This window comes from Myxocyprinus asiaticus, chromosome 31 (genome assembly GCF_019703515.2).
Source record: "Myxocyprinus asiaticus isolate MX2 ecotype Aquarium Trade chromosome 31, UBuf_Myxa_2, whole genome shotgun sequence".
NCBI classification, from domain to species: Eukaryota; Metazoa; Chordata; class Actinopteri; order Cypriniformes; family Catostomidae; genus Myxocyprinus; species Myxocyprinus asiaticus.
The window spans coordinates 40,918,592-40,935,129 of record NC_059374.1 but is presented as its reverse complement, the minus strand read 5'-3'; the positions used below and the strand labels follow the sequence as shown (position 1 = coordinate 40,935,129).

The following is a 16,538-nucleotide window of genomic DNA, read 5'->3' as shown; positions in this document are numbered from 1 at the left end:
TGTTGTACCAACACAAAGAGGCACCAAAACACTTTCCCAGACTTTCAGCTTCATCGTACCACGTTGGTGGAACGACCTTCCCAACTCCATCCGTGAAGCTGACTCACTCTCTGTCTTCAAAAAACGACTAAAAACACATCTTTTCCATGAGCACTTAACCAGTAATTAAAAAAAATAAAAATAAAATTCTTGTTGCACATTAATCTGTTTTGAATACTATTCTGATGCTAGTGAAACTTTGTAATATGGCACTTTTCATACCACTGTCTCCTAAGATGGTTCGCTTATGTCTTCCTCTTTTGTAAGTCGCTTTGGATAAAAGCATCTGCCAAATGAATAAATGTAAATTTAAATCATTATATACAGTAATGATTGGCAGCGGCATATGCAGCATCTGAGGGCAGTTCTGAGGTCGCTGTGGTGGGCGGGACTCCTGGTAAACCCTAAGAAGTGCGCAAGTGGACGGGTGGAGGTACGGTATCTGGGTACCTCTGGGGTTCCACTTGGGCCACGGGCAGGTGCGACCCCAAATAGACAAAACTGCGGCGATTGCGACCTGCCCGAGACCCAAGACCAAAAAGGAGGTGAGACAGTTCCTGAGGCTGGCTGGCTATTATAGAAGGTTTGTGCCTAATTATTTGGACGTCACCAGCCCGTTGACTGATCACACTAAAAAGGGAGCTCCAGACCCGGTCCAGTGGACAGGTGTTTACGCAGGTGAAAGCCACACTTTGTGGCGGGCTGCTTTTACATTCACCCGATTTCTCTCTCCCTTTTATTCTACAGACGGACGCTTCAGACAGGGGGCTGTGGGCTTTGCTCTCGCAGGTGGTGGAGGGGGAGGAACGGCTGGTGCTCTACATTAGTCGCAAGCACTCACTGAGGGAGTCTAAGTACAGTACCATTGAAAAGGAGTGTCTTGCCATCAGGTGGGCCGTCCTCAATCTCCGGTACTACCTGATGGGGAGGGCATTCACCCTCTGTTCAGATCACGCCCTACTCCAGTGGCTCCACTGCATGAAAGATACCAACGCGTGGATCACCCAGTGGTATCTGGCTCTTCAGCCGTTTAGGTTCGAGGTGGTCCACAGACCGGGAGCGCAGATGGCTGTCACGGACTTCCTTTCCAGAAATGGGGGGGAGTGGTAGACAGACCGGATGTCTCCCCGGCCTGAGTCGGGCGGTGGGGGTATGTGGCGGCGGGGGCGTGGTCGAGCGTTCGTCCGGAGAGAGAGGTAAGGGTGCACACACCTGAGCCTTATAATGTCTAATACAACTGTTTCTAATTGCAGTAAGCATTGGGGAGAGCGATACAAAGTGAACACGCCAGAGGCGAGGGAGAGCGAGAGCTACCAGTCAGAAAGAGACTGTGTTAAACTGTGAACTGATGAGTTTTATGCTGAAAATGTATCTTTAGTTATTTAATTAAAAGTAATACCTTTAGTTGAAGAACCCAGTTCCCTGTGTACTCCTTTCACTCCCTACGTCAAGTCGTTACAACAATCTAGTTGAAACCTTTCTACAATAACGGCAAAGTGAAACAATCTGTCTGTAAACAATTGTTGGAAAAATTACTCGTGTCATGAACAACGTAGATGTCCGAAACGACTTGCCAAAACTATAGTTTGCTAATATTAAATCTGTGGAGTTAAAAATGAGTTTTAATGACTTCAAAGTGTATGTAAACTTCTGACTTCAACTAACCAAACCTAAAATTCATAATTAAGTCTAAATCAAAATCAAAACATTGTTTTCAATGATCAAAAGCGTTTTGTAAATATTTGACTTTCCTTATCATTGCCTGTCTTTCTTAGACCATAAAATATATTACTATTGGGCACAAACGCCTTTGTATTAGTTAAGTAGTTTATATCATACATAAATAGGAATACTATAAATGTTGTGTGAATGACTGATGACCAGGGTTGGGAGGGTTACTTTTGAAGTGTATTCCACTACAGATTACAGAAGTCAAATCATTTTTATTTGTATAGCGCCATCAAAAAACATTTAACTTTCCTATGGTATTAAAAAATGCCACATTCCTTTGGTATTCATGGTCATTTTTGACCGGAAGGGTCAGATGTGTACTTTTTTTTTTTTTTTTTTTATGATGATGATTATAATACAATTTTTTCTTCCCTGAAATAAGAACAATACAATTATTCATTTCTTTTGGGATTTTATACTATTTTGGTCTTATTTACATGTACATTTAAAAATTTTACCATTAATTTGCATGTACAAATAAGCAAGTTAATTTTTTTTTTTTTTTAAAAATCAGAACCTACACTTCTGTAAGTTGAAACATGAAGAAAATATGAGAATGTGACATAGATTGTATGCAGATTGCTGCCATCTGGTGAACAAAATATAAATAACATGACTTGAAAACCATGTCATGCCAGTAACAGCCAGTAGATGCCTGTAGCCACCTGCTATGTTGTCTGATGGCTTGTAACCAAATTTTATGTTTTATCACAAGATTTGCTTTGGGATAAACAGTATATTTAGACATGATCAAACTATTATTTGTTTAATTTATTATTTTAAAATTGATTTGACGTGTCAGTTTTTGCAAAGCAGACGTATCACCCTGCAGCTCTTGCCTGGTTCCCCACTGAAGCTAAGCAGGGTTGAGCCTGGTCAGTACTTGGATGGGAGACCTTCTGGGGAAAAATAAGTTTGCTGCTGGAAGAGGTATTAGGGAGGCCAGCAGGGGGTGCTCACCCTGTGGTCTGTGTGGGTCCTAATGCCACAGTTTAGTGATGGGGACACTATACTATAAAAAGGCACTGTCTTTCAGATTAGATGTTAAACTGAGGTCCTGACTCTCTGTGGTTGTTAAAAATCCCAGGGCACTTCTTGTAAAGAGTTTGGGTGTAACCCTGGTGTTCTGGCCAAATTCACCCAATGGGCCTTCTCAATCATGGCCTCCTAATAATCCCCATCCATTAATTGGCTCTATAATTCTCCTCTCCACCAATAGCTGGTGTGTGGTGAGCATACTGGTGCACTATGGCTGCTGTTGATCATCCAGGTGTATGCTGGTGGTGGTTGAAGAGAGTCCCCTGTTCACTGTGTAAAGTGCTTTGAGTGTAGTGTCAGAAAAGCACTATATAAATGTAACATTCAATTTATTTCATTATGCTTGTCATCAAACCTGACCATGGTGTTACAAAGAGAAGACACAGAATAAGCATTTTTCTACCAATAATTTATTTCGAACATAAAAATGTAATAACTCAGTGCATAATAATGTCAAGAAACAGAAATTAACTGCAAAATTCAGAAAATTCAATTAGAGTGTAAAACAGAAGAATCAGAGTAAACATTTTACAATTTCAAACTGAAACATGTATTTTGCAAATGTGTGTGTGTGTGTTCTGCATTGTGTGTTATCGTCTCACCCCTTCGTTTCTGTTTGTGTATGTTTAGCATTGTGGTTGATTTATTGGTTTTATTTGACAAATGTAAAAAAAAGTCTCACCAGTTTGTGTGTGTGTGTGTGTGTGTGTGTGTGTGTGTAAGTCTGTGTGAGAGTGTGTTTGTGTGTGAGTAGGTCTGTATGTTTTGCACTGAGGATGTTTTAGAGTGTTACCCTGTAATTTCTGACAGTTTTTTTTTTTAATGTATTTTTATTTTATTTTTATTTTTTTACGACCACTTAGATTTATCGAATCAAGCTCAATTGTCTTGTATGTTCAGATAGCAAATAGAGTAAAAGTCACAAAGTCTTATATTGCTCAGATAAATGAAATTTAAAAATGTAATTCAGTCAAAAGTGACCGAGGACCATAGGAGGATTAAAACAACTGTACCCATCCCTCACAGCCTCATTGTCATTCCTGCAAAAAATCAAAGATGGCACTTCTGTGAATAAGGTCTATTTGTGTTGAGAGACGTGATGTTTTAACATACATTTTTGCATCGTTTGGGGCTGATTCAAAAATTCAACCAGTGTAGAGATCAGATCGTTATGACAAGCGGTTTTATTCATTTATTTATTTAAATATTCCCCATTTCGATTGTTGGCTGATTGTATTTCGTCAACTGTTTGCTGTTATTATGATTAAGGTTATTTTCCTTCACTGAATACATCAGTCAGCATAAACGCCACTTAATGAAAAAATATAGAGTTAAAAAACTTTGTTAATGTTTGTTTAAACACAATCATTTCATCTGTTTCATGAAGTAGAACCGCTGCCTTCTACACAAATTCAAATGAGCATTCATATTATTAGGCTGTACAATTAGATAATGTATACATTTACTAGTTGGATTTTTATATTTCTGATGCCATGCACAGTAAATAAGAAAGGTCATTTAAAATAATCATATTTTAGGCTCTGTAATGACAATTAGCCTTCCTTGCAAAAAATCTAGAGTTCTGGCAAACCAGCTGCAACCTTGCAAACAAACAAAGATTTTTAGACGAATATCTCGGATCTGTAGATCCATATATTGCAAGTGAACAGTGACCAGAACTTTGAAGGTCCAGAAAGCACATAAAGGCAGCATAAAAGTAATTCATACAACTCCAGTGGTTTAATCCAAGTGATAATAGGTGTGGGTGAGAAACAGATGAATATTTAAAGGTGCTGTCAGCGAAGTGCTCCAGGTTGGATGGCGAAATGCTCAGGAAACCCTGAGAAATAAATGTAAAACAAAATATAACTGTGGGAATAAAATGTAGAAAATTAACAAAATACTTAATGTTGCATTTTTTTATTTTTGCAGATCTGGTCCTTTGGGGCTCCGTCACAGTTCACACCTTCATTGAAGCCACTCCCACAACAATTTACCAATAAATACTGTGAATATTCCCATCATCCTACAAGAGAAGTTCTTCAGACCAGCAGGAAGAACTGAAATCTGTGTGATATACTATGGTGAAGATGGAGTTTGTTAAAGAAGAGAGAGAAGACATGAGTTATCCAGAATCATCCAGAATAAAACATGAAGATACTGAGGAACAAAGAGGTTGGTGTCCATTCTTGATTCTTCATTATTGACTGCTGAGGAACATTAATGTTACAAAACTTCACCAGATTTAGTGTCTGTAGTTAGAAAATCAGAGGAACTGTGAAATAACAGACAATAGAGCAACAGATCATAAGATTTTATTGCAGTTGTCTTCCTGATTGAGAATGACTGAATTAACCTTCTAAGATCATCAGATACTTACCCTGATACTTCACCTTCTGCTATTAAATCAGGATTCACTTTTATTTTTACATTTGTCCCTCATGAATTGATTTTTGATCATTTAATATGTTTATTTTAGATCTGATTGAAGTGGAAGAGGAGAGTCAAGAACTGAATGAAGTGGAGGAGAAACATCATAACTTCAAAACAGAAGAAAATTATTTTAGCTGCTCACAGATGGAAATTAATTCCTCACAAGAGAGAACTCAAAATACAGAAGCTGAAAACTCTATCACCTGCCCTCAGTGTGGAAAGACGTTCACACGTAAAGACACCCTTAATATGCATTTAAGAATTCACACTGGAGAGAAACCGTTCACATGTCAGCAGTGTGGAAAGAGTTTCGCATATAAATCACATCTTAATAGACACATGAGAATTCACACCGGAGAGAAACCTTACACCTGCCCTCAGTGTGGAAAGAGTTTCACTTATAAAACGTATCTCAAATATCATATTCACCATCACTCAAGTGAAAAGCCATTTAACTGCGATCAGTGCGGTAAACATTTTACGACAACGTTACTTCTAAAAAAAACACCTGAAAATTCATAAAAATGAGAAGTCTTACATGTGTTCTTGTGGAAATAGTTTTTTAAGACTGCAAAATTTTAAAGATCACCAGAAAATACACACTGGTGTTAGAGATCATGTGTGCTCTGAGTGTGAGAGGAGCTTCACTACAGCCAGCCAATTGAAAGTGCACCTCAGAATTCACACTGGAGAGAAACCTTACAAGTGCCATGAGTGTGAAAAGAAGTTTGCATGTACAAGTAATCTTAAGAAGCACATGAGAATTCACAGTGGAGAGAAGCCTTACACATGCCTTCAATGTGGAATGAGTTACAGATATAAATCAAATCTTAATAGACACATGAGAATTCACACTGGAGTGAAGCCCTCATAGCTTTGAAATGGAAGCTGATAAGCTTCCGATTTTCTCGTACCGCTTCGCATTTCCTTTCCACCATAAAAACAGACCATTGTCCGTTGGTATGCATAACTCCAACCAGAAATGGGGACTTGAGTTACAGACTCGGACTCGAGTCACACTCGAGTCTCATTTTAATATACTTCAGACTCGACTCCAGATTCGACCTAAAATTACTTCAGACTTGACTCCACTCAACACAAAGGACTCGTGAATATTTCAAAATGACTTGAGTCTTTTAACCTTAACTATTAATATCTTAAAGGAAGAATTTGTTTTTTTATTTGTATGGTTTTATTACATCTGCTTCACATTTACCCATGTGTCATGATCAACTGATCAATGCCATGGATGTAGCAGCTTTAGAACTCTTATCTCTTCGACAGTGAACTAATTCCATTGAGGAGTATGTGGAGTCGTTTTGTGTGTTTACCAACATGCTAAATTGGGGAGATACTGTGTATAAGGACATCTTCCGTTTTGGCGCCAACGAGCCCATCAAGTCATGATTGCCAGGAAGCAGTTTTAACTGTACTCTGGAACAGTATTTAGATTATGCCTTTCTGCTAAATTCCTCCCCCTACACAGTGGGGTACTGCCCGAGTCCCCATGTGGCTCTCAAGATTCTCTCCTCCGAGATTCCCATTACGGAGATTCCAGTGGTCCCAGCTTCACTGGCCTCTACTTCAGTGGGCTGCAACACGGTGGTCCACAAGCCAGCGCCCACTCCTACCATGGTCAACGAGCCAGCGCCCACTCCTGCCATGGTCAACGAGCAGGGCCCACTCCTACCACGGTCAATGAGCCAGTGCCTGAAGCCTCATCCGTGCCAGAGCCAGCGCCTGAAGCCTCGTCCGTCCCACAGCCAGTGCCTGAAGCCTCGTCCGTCCCAGAGAGACTGCCTGAAGCCTCGTCCATCCCAGAGAGTGTGCCTGAAGCCTCATCCATCCCAGAGCCAGTGCCTGAAGTCTTGTCCGTCCCAGTGCCAGCATCCTCAGCCACGGAGGCCGTTCCCACAGCAGTGCTCCCGGGCATCTGGAAGAGGAGGAGGAGAAGGGCTCCTGCTCCCATCACTGCCTGTACTTAGAACAACGGAGGTCGTTTCCCTGTCACTGCCTGTACTCACGACCACGGAGGCCATTTCCCTGTCACTGCCTGTGCTCGCAACCACTGAGTTTGTCCCCCTGTCACTGCCAGTGCCCATGGCCAATGAGGTCGTTTCTCTGTCACTGCCCTTGCTCATGACCACTGAGGCCGGTCCCCAGTCACTGCCAGTGTTCACGACCACGGAGGCTGTCCGTTGATGATTCTGTCCAGCCCCCGGCGACCCTTGAGTCTTCCATGGCTCCGCCCCTCGAGTTCTCAGCTTTCCTGGCCTCTGAGCCCTCTGAGTTCCCTGCTGCCTTGCTCCCTAGTGCCTTGCTCTCTGAGTCCCCACCTCCTGCAGCTCTGCCACCTGAACCCTTGCCTCCTGTGGCTCCATCTCCAGAGTCTCCGCCTCCTGCAGCCCATGGCTCCACCCCCTGAGCCTCTGCCTCCTGCGGCTCCTCCCCCTGAGCCTCCGTCTCCTGCGGCTCCGCCCCCTGCGCCTCCACCTCCTGCGGCTCTGGCCCCTGGGTTTCTGCCTCCTGCTCCTCCCACGAACTTTTTTGTTTTTGTGTTAAGGAGCTTCTGGAGCTGCTCCTTAGATGGGGGGGCTCTGTAAGGATTACCCGGGCAACCACCAGGGGTCGCTATGTATGTTTATTGTACATTTTGTGTCTTTCGTTTATTTATGGGTTTTGTAGTTCATTTTCATGTTTGTTTGTTTTTTGTTTTTTTTTATTGGTCCTTGTGTCCCTTGGTTTTCCTGTGTTCTTTGTCAGTTGTTTTCCATTCATGGATGTAACGGTTTGTTCTATTTTCTTGTTTGAGTTTCTTTGTTTATTTATCTGAGTTCTTATGAAAAAGCCCGCACCGAGATCCCTTTTCTCTCACCTTATTCCTGAAAACATTACAAATACCAATAAAGTAGAATTTAATAAGAATCAAAATATTACAAGTATTGCCACACTTGGCTTTGCTTGCAAGCACACGAAGAAGGCATCATGTCTCCTCTCATCCTAACCCTTAACAACAATAATCTACAGCACCCTTCAGTGGAGTAAATTGAATTACTAGATTTGGTGAGAGCTCCAGAGGTCAAGTACAGGATAATTCAGCATCGCTTACGGAAGGCATATGTGCAAAGGAAAATACATTTGCAATATTCGAGTAGTGATTTTAATAGTCGACAAGCTGGTGCAGAATGAGTACTCGATTAGTCGAATACTCGTGCACATCCACGCAGTAAACATTTTACCGTCACTTCTAAAAACACACCTGAAAATTCATACAAATGAGAGGCTTTAAAGCCGATTTATACTTATGCATCAAACCTACGCCATAGGCTCATAGCTTACATTTATAGTTCTGCGTTGAAGAGGGCAGTCCATCGCCGCTCACTCCACAGTTTGACTGAACTCAAACAATTCTGCAAGGAAGAATGGGCAAATATTCCCCAATCTAGGTGCACGAAGATAGTAGAGACGTATCCAAACAGACTGATGGCTGTCATTAAATCAAAAGGTAGCTCTATGAAGTATTAAATCCAGAGGTATGATCACTTTTCAAACCCTGTGCTTCTAGTTTTTCTTCTTTTATACATTTTTGGAACTGTTGCATTTTTTTTTTTTTTTTTTTTTTGTTTTTTTTTGTTACTTGAATATTGTAAGACAAAATTTGTAAATAATAATAATTTCCTGATTTATTTTTTTCATAGGTTTTGATTTCAGGCTGTAAGACAAATCAATTTTACCATTCCAAAGGGGTATGAAGGTTTTCTTTGGGCACTGTACATGTTGAGATTTAGTTACATATTATTTATTTAATATGGTTTTTGGAGTTTTAAAGGTCTGGTCACCATTCACATGCATTGGATGGATTAACATAGCAGAGTTATTACTTATGGATTACATTTATGATGCCTTTATGTGCTTTTTGGAGCTTCAAAATGTTAGTACCCATTCACTTGCATTGTGAGGACTACAGCACAGAAATATTATTCTAAAAATCATCAGAAAAAAGAAAGTCATACACTTGATTGTATGAGAGTAAATGATGAGAGAATTTCATTTTGGGGAGAAATATCCCTGAAACAACACTGAAACATTTCCAAATCTTTGGTTTCTAACCAGAGCTTCAGAGTAACAAACTGACCAAGTTAGCAAACAAAGAGTAACACTGTTTAAAATAACCCAAACATGCAAAACTAACATTAAAATATCAATTCTTTATCAGACAAAATTACAGACGGCAACATTTCTGAGGTGAGATGGGTTTTTAAGGCAAAGAAGCAATTTGCATACACATTTTTGATATCTGTAAAGAAATATTCACTAGTAAGAATTTTGATTCAAGATATCTCTATTAAAATTCTTCCCATCAGTACTAATTGCTTGAATAAGTTACATTAACATCATTTATATCTGTCTTATAAGCAAAGCAGCTTGCAAAACGTGTACCATGCAGGTCACATTTTATATTTAATATTAGTGTGCAGACTCAAAATACTTTTATTATATATTTTGTCTTATAAAACAGTTCCGGACGCTTTCTTTGGGTGTTGCCCAAATGACAGTTTTGCGCCCTTGAAGTAACTGCGGGAAGGTGACGCCACTCGAAGTGTCTTTCAAACGAAAGTAAGAAAATTATTATTATTTAACGAAGAAGCTTCCACAAGACTGTTAGCAAAGGGTACATTCATACAGCAATGCCATGCTCCCTTCAGAGTGCCCACAGCAAGAGCTCTGCCCTTCATAGTGAGTAGGGTATAGGGATGATCACTTTTGATTGAATTCACCCTTTTTGTGTCTCTCCGTTTCTTTGTTTTTGTGAGTCACTCAAGAATTAAATGATTCGTTTAAAAACAAGGAGTCGTTCACCACCGAAACAATGGAAGTGAACGAGAATGAAAAGATTCATTAAATAATACTGATTCTTTTACGAACTAAACAGCACGAGTTCAAATCAGAGTATGTGAGTTGTGCAGAGAGCGAGTTGTGTTTGATGCTTTAGCTAATCTGACCAATTTTGGACTGAAACGTAAGTGATTTTGTATTATTTACTTTTTCGAGAACTGCTGGTACCTACAGCTAATATACAAAACAACACTCTTGCTTATGTGACTGTGATATTGCTTGCATATAAAACCGATTTTATGTGTTTTGCTTAAGATATGATACAGTCTTTTGATCAAGTCAGTCCACTCGGCGGCATCTTGGGAACGCTCTCGGGCAGCTATTTGTCTGTGTAAACAAGCGGCATACAAGTGCAGCTCCAATCTAATGGAATGGGAAAAGACAGAAATCTCCGAAACTGTTGGTCAAGATTAGGATCAAATAACATATTTCAAATAAGCAGTAAAATCTGACAACACTGGTGTAACGAATTGTGCTTCTTTACCTCGGATTACGCTGTAAAAAAAATAAATAAATAATAAATAAATAATCCCGGCTCGTATAGCTAATGCGCATGCGCTCTCTCGAGTTCATTGACAGGCGATGTCTATATCTAAAAGTTGATTGGCTCTTTTACCTGTAAGGCGGGACTTCCTTTCTACATCTGTTGACCGTTTGGCGTTCCAAATTTTCCTGTTCATTTAAGTGGCCTGTCTCCGCTAAATAGTCTCTGATATACTGTCTCTTCAATGACATGCACTGAATAAAGCTATCAAAAAGCTCCTAGATCACTTATAAATTTCCACAACTCTTGTTGTCTGGAGTTTTTTGTCACTGAATTTTTTTAAAAAGATATCAATGTTTCGTAAGCGGAACGATCCACAAACACTTAAAACATCTGTACAACTTATTGAATAGACTGTACGTTTATCCTTCACAGCTTAGTGGTCATTCCCGCCTAAAATCAAAGGTGTTGCTTCTGTGAATAAGGTCTATTTGTGTTGAGAGACGTGACGTCTCACAGTCCAAGTGCAAGTCTCAAGGGCCGCATATCATTTATATATGACGTAATCAAATCAAACCAGCCGGATTTGATATTATGGTATTAGCAGTTAATATTATGAATATCATGATACCTAGACAATTACATTTAAACAGAGAGTATAATGCTACTCATTGTTATGTATAGTCCTGGTAAGCATGAAGAGTCACTTGAAAGATTTTAATATACATCAAGGAGCACAAACAAACAATGCCAGCGTGTTACATTACAGGCAGCCTCTAGTGCTAGTGATTTCCAGTTCTTGAACGAATTGTTCTTTTGAACCGGTTCAAACGAGTTGAACTAGTTCACTAAATCGGACTGAATTGTTTGAAACAGTTCGCGTCTCGAGTCAACACTGATCCACAAGTTACTCTATCTTAACCTGTCTCTCGGATGTGCCGATAACCTGGAGTAATATGATCCTAGAACTGGTGATATCTGCTTTTGCCAACTCTTCTTTGCAATTAACCGCTCCAACTAGTTCACAAATCGGACTGAACACTCGGGTCGCAACAGTTTTCGAGTCAACAGTACAATGAGTCGCTCGTAACAGTTCTCGAGTCAACAGTACAATGAGTCGCTCGTAACAGTTCTCGAGTCAACGGTACAATGAGTCGCTCGTAACAGTTCTCGAGTCAACGGTACAATGAGTCGCTCGTAACAGTTCTCGAGTCAATGGTATAATGAGTCGCTCGTAACAGATCTTGAGTCAACGGTACAGTGAGTCCCTCGTAACAGTTCTCGAGTCAATGGTACAGTGAGTCCCTCGTAACAGTTCTCGAGTCAACGGTACAATGAGTCGCTCGTAACAGTTCTCGAGTCAACGGTACAATGAGTCGCTCGTAACAGTTCTCGAGTCAATGGTACAATGAGTCGCTCGTAACAGATCTTGAGTCAACGGTACAATGAGTCGCTCGTAACAGTTCTCGAGTCAACAGTACAATGAGTCCCTCGTAACAGTCCTCAAGTCAACGGTACAATGAGTCCCTTGTAACAGTTCTCGAGTCAACAGTACAATGAGTCCCTCGTAACAGTTCTCGAGTCAACAGTACAATGAGTTGCTCGTAACAGTTCTCGAGTCAACAGTACACTGAACTGAGAATCGCCTCTTTCGGAGGTGTCCGACATACTAAGAACCAATGAGCTGCTGACATTGAGCATGTGTGTGATTAAGGGCCGAAATGTATGTTTCAGATGTATTTTGCTGAACAACAGAGAGTGTAACAAATAAAACATACTGGAAATATGTTTATGACTTGATTGCATTACTGTTTTATCAACATATGAAGATGATCCGATCTACAGCTCTCGAGTCAACAGTACATTGAGTCAATCACAGCAGTTCTCGAGTCAGCAGTACACTGATCCGAGGACAGCAGTTCTCGAGTCAGCAGTACATTGAGCCGATCACAGCAGTTTGTGAGACACCAGTACACTGAACTGAGAATAGCCTCTTTCGGACATAATACTGAGAACTGCTGAACAGTGAGCAGCTGATGAGCATTCGTGAACCGAGGACTTGAATGAGGGGAAACGTTTCAGCTGAGAGATGTAAACAAATTTTACTATTGAGTATTGTGCATGCAGATTATATCTGTGGTTGTGATAAACTGGATCAAGATTAGATTAAGACTAGTTTAATCACTTTTTATGCTTTAAACGTGTAGAACATCCACATTTGTTTATCAGTGTCAGTACTGGGTGCTTTAGGTGCAAAACTTTAATGTAGGATGTATTGTAAGATCACTGAATGAAACACTGATGACAAAAAAAAAACACTTATTATAACTTAATAAAATAAAATGGTATAATCAGCAATATGCCCTTACATATGGCTTTATTGAATGTGTTTTTGCGTGTATTCTATGACGCCGGCGTATTAGCATTATATATAGTTATTATATTACGTGATGACGTAAATGAACTGGTGAATTGGTTTTTTGAACCAGTTCATTGAAACGAACCGTCCGAAAGAACCGGTTCGCGGAAAAGAATCTGACTTCCAATCACTATCTTGTGTAGTCTACACACTCTTGTTCTCCATCTTTTATAGGCACTAGCATATGGAACCACAGTACCATCTCGTGGACAGTAATTACTTATACAAGTACACAACCCTCACCATTAATGGGACACCTGGTGTTGTCACCAATTTGGTGAAATTCGGCTCAAAAGGAGTCACAGCACAATGAAGTTGCGACTGTAAGTTGCAGTCTGAAAGACACGCACGGAAGCGTGACTTGATGTGCGACACTGCAGAAAATTTGCGTTCGCAAATGTATGTTGATCCAAATATGGAAAGCACTTTTGAACTTAATGATCTGAGGTTCTGTCCAGGGATGTTTCACCACATTTCTGTAACTGAGGATGCTTGCTGCGCTGTATGGGTGTTTCCTCTTGCCTGAACATCCATCAATTCATCTTCGAGTGAGTGGCGGGGCAAACCGAAAGTTGCAGCCAAGTTCTTGATTTTTTCCACAGGGAAAGTGAATGGCTCTCTGATGAAATGTCCAGCAAATTGAAGTCTTTCAAAATCTGAAAAACGAGAGATGAATTTTTCTTGCATTTGATTGACAGTTGCAACAAATTTTTCTCTCCATTATGTGTCCAACACACACTCACTCGCGTCATTCAGTAGTGGGAAATGAGTTAAATCACCATCTTTGAGTTGTGCAGTGTGCAATCCTAGTTTCATTTTGAAACTCTCAATACAGCACAACAGGTCATCAACGTGTTTTCCGTCACCTTGGAGTTGCAGGTTTTGCTTGTTTAGGTGAACTGTGATGTCTGCAAGAAAGACAAGATTGGTTTTCCACTACTTGTCTCTCAAGACTGGAAATCTCTCTCCCTCGCCAATGTCATCAAGAAAGTGAACTATCTCTTTGAGTAAAGCCAGAAAGCGATTTAAGACCTTTCTCCGACTTAGCCATCTCACTTCGCTGTGCAGAACAAGGTCTCCATAGGCACCGTCCAATTCGTCCAACAATGCAGCAAACGGGTGGTGCAGTAGAGGGTGTGCTCGAATGAAGTTGACCACCTTGACCACAGTGTCCATAACCTTCATGAGGTATCCATCAGCGAACTTGCTGCACAGTGCTTGCTGCTGCACAATACAGTGAAATGCCAACTATTCAGGGGACATTTTTCGCATTTCAGCAACAAGACCCTTGTGTTTTCCCGTCATTGAGGGTGCACCATCAGTAGTGGTGGATACGATGGAGGATGCCGTTATGTTCATGTCTTTGCATGCTTCACTAAGTGCTCTGTGAATGTCCTCACTTCATTCATGGAGCGATTTCAATGCCAATAAATCTTCTGTGACCTCAAATGTTCCTGAATTAACACATCTCACCCAAATGCAAAGCCGAGCAATGTCTCCGATGTCAGTCGTTTCATCTGCTGCCAAACTGAGTGCTGAAGCAGTAGCTAGCTTAGTTTTTATTTGTTCTGTCAAGTTCTCAGACATTTCTGAAATTCGACATCTAACTGTGTCATTACTGAGCTGTAAACTTTTTATCCTGCGGATTATCTCACTCTTATTGCTCAGATCATCAAATAGACATTGTGATTCCAGCAAAACAGTTTTTAACTAGTTCCCCATCACTGAATGGTTTGCCGTGTTTGGCAAGGAGCCATGAAATTTTGAACTTTGCTAATGTCACGGCCTGTGTCATTTTTAAACTAGCTCGCATTATATTCAGTTCAGCAGTCACATTTTTTTCAAGATTAGTTATCTTGAGAGCTCTGTCCTGAGACCCAGGCTGGTATTTCATGTCAAATGTTGCAAGGGTGGTATCGAAATGTCTTTTGACATTGTAGGTTTTGCATATGCACAGTACTTTACTACAGAGCAAACAGAAAGTCTGCCCATCTCGATCAGTGACAGAAAACTGGTTCTTCTATTCTTCCAGCACTCTCCTACCTTCGCTGCTGATGCTTCGACTCTTCTTGTTAGCATGTGTTCCTTCGTTGGCATTTTCCTCATTTAGTGTCTCTCCCCTAATAACAAATTTGTCCATTTTGATCCCTAATTTTACCAAACTAAAGGCTGCTGATGACTTCTAATTCTGCCAAAGCATGCACTTGCATGTGCTCATTAACTGCAAAATTAGGTGCTCACATAGTAGGGCTGCGCATGTCTGAAAATAATATATGATCACCCAAATTATTTTATATGATGATAAACATTATAGTTCAAACTTTTTATTCATTTAAAAATGAAAAGGAATTGTAAAACTGAAAGTTATTATTTAAATGTGGGTGGCATATCGTCAGCCGCACTTCCATGCGTGACGGGCCGCAGGTTGAGAACCAATGTTCTGGAGCATTTCACCTCATTTAAAGCCTGCAGTCCATGAGAGTGGATGCTTGTCAACCAGTCAAGCCTTTTACTGAAGTAAATCTCCAGTAATGCTGATTGACTTTTCTTATATAAAAAATCTATATCAGAGTACTAATAAATTGTTAATAAGTGGAAACTATTTCATATGCAGAATATACAGCTCTTGAAGTTCTTTAACATTTAGCTGATGGAAATATCTCCGATGTTGACATTGTGGAGAGTGATGAGGAAGATGGAGATGCCGATGATGTTAGATCTCCAACAGTTGGTGAGTGTAGAATGAAAGTTAGGGTTAGTTAGTTAGAGACATTTCATTCAATTAGATGCTCCTGAACTCATTGAATGCTATTGGTTATATGGTTTCATAGTCTTTCCATGTACTGTATATACAGGTGCATCTCAATAAATTAGAATGTCATGGAAAAGTTCATTTATTTCAGTAATTCAACTCAAATTGTGAAACTCGTGTATTAAATAAATTCAATGCACACAGACTGAAGTAGTTTAAGTCTTTGGTTCTTTTAATTGTGATGATTTTGGCTCACATTTAACAAAAACCCACCAATTCACTGTCTCAAAAAATTAGAATATGGTGACATGCCAATCAGCTAATCAACTCAAAACACCTGCAAAGGTTTCCTGAGCCTTCAAAATGGTCTCTCAGTTTGGTTCACTAGGCTACACAATCATGGGGAAGACTGCTGATCTGACAGTTGTCCAGAAGCCAATCATTGACACCCTTCACAAGGAGGGTAAGCCACAAACATTCATTGCCAAAGAAGCTGGCTATTCACAGAGTGCTGTATCCAAGCATGTTAACAGAAAGTTGAGTGGAAGGAAAAAGTGTGGAAGAAAAAGATGCACAACCAACCGAGAGAACCGCAGCCTTATGATTGTCAAGCAAAATCGATTCAAGAATTTGGGTGAAATTCACAAGGAATGGACTGAGGCTGGGGTCAAGGCATCAAGAGCCACCACACACAGATATGTCAAGGAATTTGGCTACAGTTGTCGTATTCCTCTTGTTAAGCCACT

The 16,538-nt window shown here is 40.3% G+C and overlaps 1 protein-coding gene across 14 annotated transcripts in view; it reads left to right on the top strand.

Moving 5' to 3' along the window:
* Positions 1-16,538, top strand: part of LOC127422620 (gastrula zinc finger protein XlCGF7.1-like) — a 117,163-nt gene that overhangs the window by 83,470 nt on the left and 17,155 nt on the right. For 4 of the 14 annotated variants that reach the window (XM_051666359.1, XM_051666363.1, XM_051666361.1 and 1 more), the window contains exon 2: positions 4,741-4,983. The exons of 6 other annotated variants lie outside the window; for them this stretch is intronic. In XM_051666359.1, the coding sequence (XP_051522319.1) occupies positions 4,890-4,983 (94 nt within the window). In that variant the 5' untranslated portion in view covers positions 4,741-4,889. 4 more of the 14 variants (XM_051666362.1, XM_051666354.1, XM_051666349.1 and 1 more) reach the window with 4 other exon arrangements.